General features: G+C 38.9%; 1 protein-coding gene across 1 annotated transcript; it reads right to left on the bottom strand.

Annotated features, from left to right (window-relative positions):
• Positions 1–9,113: 9,113 nt before the first annotated feature.
• On the bottom strand, positions 9,114–10,858 carry LOC143282546 (la-related protein 6-like). Its single transcript, XM_076588229.1, has one exon. The coding sequence runs from the start codon at positions 10,776–10,778 to the stop codon at positions 9,285–9,287; it is 1,494 nt and encodes a 497-aa protein (XP_076444344.1). The 5' UTR covers positions 10,779–10,858; the 3' UTR covers positions 9,114–9,284.
• Positions 10,859–11,319: the final 461 nt, after the last annotated feature.

The following is an 11,319-nucleotide window of genomic DNA, read 5'->3' as shown; positions in this document are numbered from 1 at the left end:
AGGGAAAAAGGAAAAATTGTCAGTCCAATCACTGGTGAAAACACTTGCAAAATCGTCCGTTTCCTCAGTGGTTTCGTCGTCTGTGTCTGTCTCATCTGCTGGCACATGTTCTCACTTTCCTCTCCATTGTAAACACTCTCTTCAGTGGCTGAATCTGTTTCTAGTTCATCGGGATCTGGTTCAAATTAACTGTCCGAAGAATCAACATTATCTCCTTCGACATCAGAGCCTTCAGTTTGGATCATTTCCAAAGCATCTTCGACGCTGAGTAACATTTCACCTCTCCGACCGTGTCGAACACTTCGCCGTGACGCCATCTTGTCAAACAACTTACAAAGCTGACAGGGGGCACGCTTTGTTATCAAGTGCGGTTGAGCTTATCGCGACACACACGCAGCGTGTGTGAATGAAAAGCTGACCAGAGGTGACGTAAGATATCACATCTGCTTTTGATTTTCGCATCCGACGCGTCACTCCGACAGCACGACTTTTTAAAATCCAAGTCCGCATATGCGGACATTGGCATCCAACGCTTTCTCCGATGATGTCCGCATATGCGGACAATGGCAGCGAGTGAGTTAAAGCCAAACAAAAAATATATATAAATGGCCAAAAAGGCAAATAACACTGCAAAATGGACAGCTAATGCCCATCCCAGTGTTTACAATTTCACTACCTAATTGCCAGAGCAAAACAATACTGATAGTACATCACAGACTGCAGAAAAGAGACAAAATGTGTCAAGGCTTGCTTGAAAAAAGAAAGGGGAATGGACAGGGAAGGCAGGAAAAGGAGACAACAGTGAAGGAAGAAAAAAGGCAGAAATAAAAAGAGCAATAGAAAAGAAGAAATTTCTAGCACAGAATTTCCAGAAGGCGGGGATGCTGTTTATACTCAAAGACCCCTGGCATCCCACAGGGGACAGTGAGAATGTCTGAGTGTTTGTCAGTGTACTTCCAAGTGACTGCATGTATACATGTGCCTTTACACATACATTTCTGATTAAAATGAAATAATAAAAAAAACAGCATACATATATCACTGTCTCTAGTCCCAAACCGGGTTTGGTCAAGGGTGCTGCACTGCTGAATGCATCATCAACATTCTCCATTTCTGGAGCCAATCCGAGATGTGCAGTTCTTCCAAGGCGTAAGTCATCACACATTCCAGGAAGACGTTAAAGAGTGCAGCATGTAAAAGACAACCTTGACAGACCCCAGCTGGTGTGGAACCAGTCTCCAACAGTTCTTTAATGAGACCTGCACTGTTGCCTGTTTGATGGTGCTCATCAGCTTTTGGACCATGTTTTACTTCTTCACAGTTGCCCACAGTGCCTCATGCCACACATGGTAACCGTTCTGTTGGTGTTGGCTATATTTCTCAAACAGAACATGAAGGTTGTAATCTGTTCTGTGGTGCTTTTCCCACTGCAGAACCCAGCTTATTTTTCTGCCACGACTTCTGCCTGTGGTCTGAGTCTGTTCAGGATAACTGCATCACATGAATACATGTTCTCACAGACATATATACATGTTATTAAGCCCAGTTCTGGGCTTGTATATCTATGTTTGTATGCGCTCGTATACACCGAGAGTGATATAAAGAAAGTGATGCAAATATAGAAAAAAGAAAAAAAGAAGTAATGGCAAAATCCTGCCCATGGATAACAAACAAGTGAATGGTGTGCTCTCACCACCTTTTTGTGACCAGTTGTTAAGAAAGCATACACTCACCCAAAATTAAAATAAGAAGAGATATATACATGGAAATAAAAAATCCAATTTGATTAAGAAATGACTCAATTCTGTGAGACACTGAAAAAATCTTCTCTTTTTTGTGTGGCAGTTTGGGATGACTGTTGTTTCAGCGATATCAATAGCTCTTTCTCTCTCTGTCACTCACTCAGGAACAAACTGGAAACTGGTACAACCCTAACAGTGACACCCCAACACATTCATGCACAACATGTAGTGATACTAAGCCTCAAAAAGGAAGCTGCAACCACAAGCAGAACTGCATGGAAAATTATAGCACTTTTTACTCTTTGAACAAGAAGGAAACAAATTGTTAATGACATTTAAAACAGGAGTCAAAAGTAACAATTTTTGTAACATGCACTTGTTTTGTGCCCATGTCACATGTGAAATTTGCAAAAAGGCAGTTAGCTGCAAGACCAACCAGACAACAATTTCTGTGATTTGTAATTTGTATGGATCAGGATTTTCCCTCAATCTAAACATATCTTCACAGGTAAACACTGGTTATTACATCAAGAGAACCATTATTTGTAGAAGACCCAAAGACCTTATAACAGGCTCAAACCTTTGCTGGTATCATATAAACAAACAAACAAAAAATCGGTCTTGAGTTTTGTTTATCGAAACATTGTAGCGTTTCTTGGAAAAAAAAAAAAAAAAAAAAAAAAAAATCTGACTTGAACTTCAATGAGAAAAAAAGAGAGGAGGGGGAGGGTTGTGGGGACCAAAACGAAGTAGGCCCAACCCAAACCATGAAGCATCAAGTGTCCTGACATTTGACATTGCTGCTTTTAGTCCAGCCATCCACACATGGCTGTATCAAGACTGCAAAACTAACTATTTTAAAAAATCAATCATGCTTCCAGCTCAAAATTCTATCACAGTTTTTCAAGAATGAGGCTTAAGAAAAAGCACTGCATGTGAAAAATTAAAAATATTTCATTGAAAACAAAAACAACCCCCCCCTCCCCCACAACATTAGGAAGGGACAACAAACAAGCAAATCCCCCCCCACCCCCCCCACCCCCCCCCACCCACACACACACACTCCCCAAAAAACAAACAAAACAAGCTGGGAACAAATTATGTCCCAAGACATATTTATGAAAAAACTTTTTGTAATGTATATATATATATATATATATATATGTAATGTATGTTTGTCCTCTCTTCATGTGAAAATAAGACAATTAAATTGACAAAAAATCAATCAACAACAGAAGAAAAACACTGAAAGAAACAACTATCAGACACATAGCTCACAGTATCAACAATACAATTTCTAAAACTCTTTCTGAAAGTTATCAGACCAACTTTTATGTTAAACAAGACATAAAAAAGAAATTGAAAAAAAAAACTACATTCAAAATCAAATAAACCCAATCCCTCTACATTTTATTCTTTTACACAATCATTGTTCAATGTTTTTTTAAGAAATGAAATTTGTGTACATTAAACATTTCTAAAAAAATAAAATCATGAGGCTCAACAGGCTTGCTGGTTGAATCAGAGTGTGTGTGTGTGGAGGGGGGCGGGGAGGGGGGGGGGGGTAACCAACAGAGAAAACTCCAAACTCTTCTCTGACAGTAACAGAATCTGCACAGTCATCTATCTACTTGCAGTGGTAATAAGCAAGTCGAGACTGACTGTTTTGACACAGCAGACAATCAACAAAATATCTATTGCTACACAGCTGACCAAAAAATGAAAGAAAACAGGCCATTCCTGGTATACGTATGCATCATACACATGGCTGTTTGCTCCAGTTTCAAATACGAAAACATGGAAACAGAAGGAGGAACAAGTCAAGTAACATCAAATTATGTTATTTTAAAATATATATTTGCAGTCATGAAAATATTATGCTTAATCTGTGACTTGCATAGGCCAACAAAACAAGAGTGGCAATAATTATTTCCTCCAAGCTCTTGACTTTAGTAAACAAGGTGGATTCAACCTGACTAACACACAGACTAAGCACAGGTCTCACTTTATCATGGGCTTTATCGTGTTATTGTGCTGTTGAAATACAGCTGATTTATAAACAATTTGCCCCGATTCAAGTATACATTAACAGCAGCTCCAGTAGCATTCTTTTTCTAACAGATAGGGGGAAAATCTGAATATCCAGAGGAAATACAGATATATAAATGTTAAAATCTTTCCTCTGGATATTTAGATTTGTACGTCTAATACAATACATTCCTGTGAATTAAATTCTGGTTACTGTGCCTGGGAAGAAAATGTTGCGACACTCCAGCACCACATAATTATTAATTTTTATGCAGTAACTTGCATAATTATGATCAACAGATTAATCAAAGTGAATTTCACCACAAAATTTTACATCAGTGTTATTGATGCACCACAAGGTGGTTGCTGTTTTTTTTGTGTGTGTGTGTGTAGGGAGTTCATGCTCATCAAGGGATCTTTGTCTATTGTTTCACCTAAAGCCCAGCACCGACACCATCATCTGCTGTATGAAAAACAGCACTCAAAAGTTAAAACACACATAGGACTCTTACCACAGTTTGGGATCACCTTGTTTTATATGTATGTTGTGTAAAACAAAATCAGCTGGGCAACTGAACACCATACATTCTATAGCTTTACACATTTCTGACTTAACCAAAGTCTTAACTAAGGGCTTTGGGGATGATAAAAAATATACTCCTCTAGTATGAATTCATAAAACTGTTGTTACTGCTAAAAAAAAAAACAACCCCAGAAGAGTTAAGTAACTCACCATAACATTATTAAAAAAAAATTAAGTTGAATAGCTTTCTTTAATGACATGTCTAACATACTGTATGTTCATTCAAAAATAACACACATGCACACACACACACACACACAAAATGGCACGAACACACACAAAACTGTTTTCAACAAGGGTAAAAAATAAAAAATAAAGACTTGAATAGATAAAATTTTGATTTGAGACTTTTCAACAATATTAATCATAAAATTCATATTTACGCCTTTTTAACCAACCAACCAACCAACAAAAACAACAACAAACAAACAAAAAATCAGGGAAATATCAAGCAGCAGGTGATTTTCAAAGATGATACAGCGCCATCAAATAATCATTCTGGCATTTTGTTGCATGCTTGTTTTTTGTTTTTTTTCTCTCTCTCTCTCTCTTTTTCTTTCTGTCAATCAGGAACTGATGACAATGGGAGAAAAGATTTAAGAACTGACAGATGAATTACCACCACCACAACTAAAACAGTACAACTGCAACAAGGACCACAAATAAGACATTTCAGATCATATCAATTTAACATCCAAATTTTATTCCAATCAAGTCAAAATAAACATCTTTTTCTTTCAATACAATCATAGTAAACAAACACTGAAAATTAAATACTTGTGGGAAAAAAATCTAGATCACATTTATTTAGTTTCATATAACAAGTGTGAACTCATAAGAGTCATATATCCACTCCTATTTACTCAATACTCTTTATCACCTTGAAACAATAGCAGCTGATACTAGTGATAATTATTAGACAGCCACACACATAACTGACTGCTCATACTGCAACATACAGTGACAAGCAAACAGGATCAGAAGGAGCGGATCTATGAGTCTACAGAGACCATGATATGGATGCCATGACATAACAATGGCCACCACTTTTTACAATACAAATGATCAACAAAAACAGCAACAAAGGAAACGGTGGGGATGGGGTTGGATGGGAGTACTGGAGAGTCAAGGAAAGGGGGTATTTTCCAAATTTCCTTCTATATATTGTTTTTGTTTTTTTTCTGAAAGTTGTTTTTCTAAAATATCACAACAGCTGTTTCAAATGCACAATACATGTAGCATACGAGATGTATCAGCTCTAGCTCATGGCAGATTCCTGGGTATACACAAACTTACTTCTTTTAGATTCCCTTACCCCATCCACACCATAATTTGAGCCAAGAGAGTGCACATTTAATATTGATGAGGATGCATGTCAACTGAAAAATCGACTGGACAAAGCACATTCTTCTTGTTCATTACTTTTCCTATCACTCGCTCACTGAAACACACAACAAAAAACAACAACAGATTTATATCTATAGTTTTACAATGAACACATTTATATTTATAGTTTTACAATGACGGAGCAAGAGAAAGAGGGAGAGGGAGTCCGAGAAAAGAGTGGGTCGGGTGGGCAATGTGTTGGAGGAAGACAGAAAGGTGGTTCTGATGAAGCACTATTATTTTGTATAAGTTTCAATCATATTGTTCTGCTTATTGCTGCTTACTTGTTCAAAACACTGAGAAAAATGTAACGTAATCAGAAGACGAATTTTGTTTTCCTGAATGAAAAAGGAAACTCGTTTGCTTTACTTTTGATTGTTCATTCTTAATGAAGTATGTTTACAATATTAAGGACAGCTCAAAAAAATTTTTTCAAATAATATAATTTGTACTCCTTTTTTTTCTTTTTAACAAATGGAGTAACATAACCCACACTGGTATTCTGGTGCCCTGTACAAATGCTAATGTCAACTCGTTCAAGTCAATGTTTCGAGATTTTGGTCACATTAATTTTTTTTTTTTTTTTTAATTTCAAAGTTGAAGGTCCCACAGCCTTTTAGGGCCATAAGGGCAGTGAATTCATATCCACTGTATCTAGGGGTTGGCACAGGAAAGCAGGTCCAATTCTTGCTTTCTCCGTGTTAACCTTCCCTAACCAAAGTTAGGTATTCATCCACAGCTGGGTGGAGTGCAGAAAAAGGGAGTAAAATCCCTTTTCCAGGGACACAACACCATGCTGAAACAGGGCCTCGAACCCCGATCACTGGTGAAACTGGACCACAAGTCCAATAGATACCGACTCTGCCATGGCGCCTCCTAAAGCAATGCTGCTTCTGTTGAATGTTTCTTAGGCTGGTTAGTTGCTTTGCAAGCTGCACACAGACTAAGAGCACCCAACACAAGACACTTGGCCACATCCATCCATGAAAAAAAAAAAAAAAAATCAAGTAATATATGAATGTATTACATGTGATGAAAAGCACAGCCCACTGTCAGTGAAAAAAAAAAAAGAAAAACGAAAAAAAAAAAAACAACAACAGAAGACAGTAACTCAGAAATCTGTGAAAAAAAAGGTTGGAAAGTGTTCCTAGGCTATGGTAGATAAAAATTTCAATACCTTTTTATTCATTTATCCATTGACTAAACGCAGATATTTCACATTAAAATGAGATTTATCTCAAGTATAAAAACAAAAATAAGGTAAGTACATGGACCAAAATATTTTTAGGCTGTAATTGTACCATCAGTGCACAACAGCTCCAAGGTGGGGAACCATGTGTTTGTATTCCATTACTATAGACTATAGTACAGAAAGTATGTACATACAGTACAGAGCAAAAACTGGAGAAAGATTATTTTGCAAGCTGGGAATGGGGGAAGAGGGGGGAAAGAAAAAGGTTCAGCTAGCTCTGTTGATCATGCTAAGTTCTATGATCTCTAGTTCATCATGGGTAAGTCATAATTCAGTAGACAGCACTATATCTTCTCTCTGCATTACCATTTCTGATGTCAAGGAAGTGTTTCAAAAAGTCAATAAGTTATGTTTTAGCACCAAAACAGATGCATGTTTACACACACACAAAACAAGGTACGCTAAATTTTATGTTCACAAACATACAGTATACACAGACGATCATGTTTTTGCACACACAAACCACATTCTAATAGTATTTTGTTTTCAGATTGTGACATATGATACTGATAAAAGAAATGAAAAATGCACACAAACCACCACCTATTATGAAAACTGAAACAGAAAGCTGTGTCAAACCATGTTTATGATAAATAAGGAAAGAAGGAAAATAATTCTCATGATGATGAAAATGTTCACATCTCATTCTCACAAGTCTTACTCAGAAAAAAATATTAAAAAAAAAAAAAAAATCAAAAAAAATCACCCATACAAAAAAAAAATTTTAACAAAAAAAAAAGACTTAATCTTATAAATTCTCATGAACTTTGATCTCAATATTTTACAAACTGATCACAATAGTTAATCTTAACTATGTACCAGTGCTTATTTCCAATTCTGCAGCTTTTAAAGTTCTGCAGATTTGAGTTAGAAGTCTGTGTCTGGACCATCATTCAAATTCAAATCTTTGTAAATACATACATGCACACACACTGAAACAGTTTGTGAACAAGTTCACTGAATTTTTGTAGCTTTGTTTGCAAAATCAAGTAACATAGTATTAACAGCTTCCAAAACTGGTTACTTTATGGGTTTTGTTGGTAAGTCTATACATATAGAGCTGTATCTGCATTGTTTGTGAAGGAGGAGTTTGAATTATACTCCCTATCTATTTGCCGTATTTGGTGACATAAACTTACACTGTCAAACTGATGCAAACTAGGCCTGTCAGTTTGCTCTCTTTGGCAAAAACTTGCGCAACAACACAGTAAAAAGATGTCCATCCAAGTCCGTCCTGCTTTAGCCAATCAAACGCTGTTGGTGGCTACAAGCAATGATTCTTTTTTCTTTTCTTATTTTTGGCCAGGCTGCCCAAAAGAACAAGTATTACAAATATGGACAATGATGGTTTTCTTTAAGAATGGAAGAGTTGTCACATGATCAGACAATTACTAACTATAAAAAACATAAACCGATAATGTATGGAGGAAGACAGAGAGAAAAGGAACTGGGTGGTGGCAGGGTGGGAGTGAGTGAAACTGTTTAACTCTGGTGAGACTGTCTGAAATGGAAAATCCTGCATGGCATGTTTGAATCTGCTGAACTTAGAGTTACAGATATCCCTGTGTATCTAGTTTTAGGTAATTCAAAATACCATTGTTGATACTGACACCAGCAGGTGGGGTGGGTGCTGTGGAGAGGACGTTTTGTTTTGGTCAATGATGTAGCATAATTAATAAGACCAGAAAGAAAACGATCGAGAAAAAAAAGCTCATTTTGTCTTAGGCCTCTATGCAACACCTCTAACAACTTCAGGGGTAAACAAGTAACTTTGGCAGTGACAGAATATTAATCGATAAATCTAAACACTGGACAAAGTCACGAACAATAGCAACCAATACTGCTGAAAAAAATATTACTGATTATCTCCCCCCCCCCCACTCCCCCTCCATCCCACCCCTTCTTTTTTAACACCAGCCTATATGACATAGGGTAAAAGAGGGGGAAAAAAAAGAAGTTCTGTCATATTCTGTTAACAAAAAATCCACATTTACAAAAAAAAAAAAAAAAAAAAAAAAAAAAAAAAAAAAAAAAAACACACACACCACATCACCTCCCCCCTACTCCCCCCCCCCCACCCCCCCCAAAAAAAAACAACACCTACTGGAGCTCTTGCCTTAAATCTTATTCAAAATCGTTGTAGATTAAAATCCCCAAACCTTGCGCTGTTTACACAGAACTGAAATCATAACAACTTAAAAAGTGTCCTCCATCAGGACAAGATAAAACTCCCACGCTGTTAAATGTCAATTTGAACAATCACTGAAATTTCTCAATTAGCTGCAGAAACTGTTTATGTTATAGTATTGCTGCGTGGTTTTCCTCGCCCTATTCCTCCATAAAATCCTCCAGATCCATCCGGCCCACGAGGCTGTCGGATCACGCCAGCCATGTCCAACATCCTAGGTGCCGAGCCAGGGACGATGGTGCCATCCAGATTTCGTCGACCAGCCATGGGGCTACCAAGTGGGCTGACATTGGCTTTGGAATCCTGCGCTGCACGTAGACGTCGTTGAACCCAGGGACTTGAGGGGGTACTTTCCCCCTGACAAGGCTCCAATTTACGTCGTGACACCTCTGGACTGCTGCGAGGACTTGGGCGCAAATCTTTTGGAGAGGTAGAGTCAGTCAAAGGAGACTTGCCATGGTTGCGGCGGCGCTGAGTGCGAGGGCTGGAACGAGGTGAAGAACGGGGGCTGGGGAGAGGACTCAAGTGGTTTGAGTCCAGAGATCGGTTGAGGGATCGTGGAATGTTAGGACCATCTCCCTCAGATCCACTACTGCAGCAGGACGAATCATTTTCAGCAGAGAGTTCATCAACGCGTGTTTTCTTCTTCCGGGCTGTGCGTTTTTTCTTCTTTTTGTCTTCGTCACCACCACCCTCTTCAGGTGATGCGTCATTGTCTCTGTCTTCCTTATCTTTTTTCTTTTTGGGCATGGCCAAGAGGACAACACGCATGCCATTGCGCCAGTCTTCAGTGTTCGTCATTAAGTCACAGGCACATTTTGCATGCTCATGCTTTTCAAACTCAATCACTGCGCATGTTGTGGTGCCAATCTCTGGGTGTTTAGTTGAATATTTTTTCACATCTGGTGGGACTGACTTTCCAGGACGAAGAATTCGAATCAGAACGACTTCTCCACACTTTGAGAAGACCTCTGCAACTGACTCTATGGTTGGGTTCTCCTGTGGAAGGTTAACAACCACAACCGTCCTTGATGGTGTCGTTTCATCGAACTCTGGCAGAGGTTTCTTCCTTCTCACCTTTGTGCCTTCTTCATTCACTTCCAACTCGACAGACTGACGCAGACTGTAGGCAACGACACGGTAATCTTTCGTTAGCGTTTTCACTTTCTTGAACGACGTTATCAACTTGATGCTGACGTACCCCATTTTATTCCGGCGTACGTGCTTCAAGAGAAATGAGTCCTTCAAAATGTTTGCGTCAGAAAAATAAAACTCCACCTGTTTGATGATTTTGTCACGGAGTTCGTCGTCCGGTAACGGGAAGTCATTGCTTGTTGACCTCTCGTGGTCACCGTCGTCTGAAACGTGGCTCCCTCCTTCTTCTTCGCTAGTATATACGCTACTCACACAATCTTCATCCCGTAGCTGTTCGACACGAAGAGATGGGGCAATAAGGACCACAGGCGGTTCCGAGCCATGCAACGGACCTTCCTCGTCCCGCTCCATGATGGCATGGTTTCCAACGTGCCGATCGCTTTCACTCACAACAGGATAATCCGCTTCTTCAATGACGACTGAAACTTCCCCTTCGCCGCTCATTTTCTTACCGAATGGCACCAACAGTAGAGCAAACTACCTGATCAATATGGTAGTTACGTTCGGTAGAAATCGAGCGGCTGCCGAAAAGACACCTCTGCAGTGGAGTTACTGTCGGTTGTTTCTGTCATCCGTCAAGTGTGTAAATTATCGTTGTGTGATGTCTCGCGTGATGTCATTCCTCAGGATTTGTTTGCGTCGCCTTTGAGGCCCGATTTGGGTTCATTTCCCAAATATTCCCTCCACGGCATTTCATGGGGAAAAACGTTGTCAGGAGTAAAATGCACATTTTTATTTTTGTCGTTCATAGCTCACAATACCACACAGGAGTATATCAGGGATGGACGTACGGATTGACAACGACAATTGTAGAACATAAAGCATCGAACCATGTATAAAGTAATGCCGAAACAACCACCGATACTGATCACTCGCACTGATAATCCGAATCGATTCCGAATCGATTTCCCCCCATTTCAGTTCACACACACACACACACACACACACACACGTGATACTCATAGATACGGCTGACTGAGTATAT

The sequence above is a fragment of the Babylonia areolata genome, chromosome 5 (genome assembly GCF_041734735.1).
Source record: "Babylonia areolata isolate BAREFJ2019XMU chromosome 5, ASM4173473v1, whole genome shotgun sequence".
NCBI lineage: Eukaryota > Metazoa > Mollusca > Gastropoda > Neogastropoda > Buccinidae > Babylonia > Babylonia areolata.
This window is presented reverse-complemented; position numbering and strand designations above follow the sequence as displayed.

What these genes read in the sequence shown, in the direction of transcription:
- LOC143282546 (XM_076588229.1), bottom strand. Translation starts at nt 10,778, where the DNA reads ATGAGCGGCGAAGGGGAAGTTTCAGTCGTCATTGAAGAAGCGGATTAT.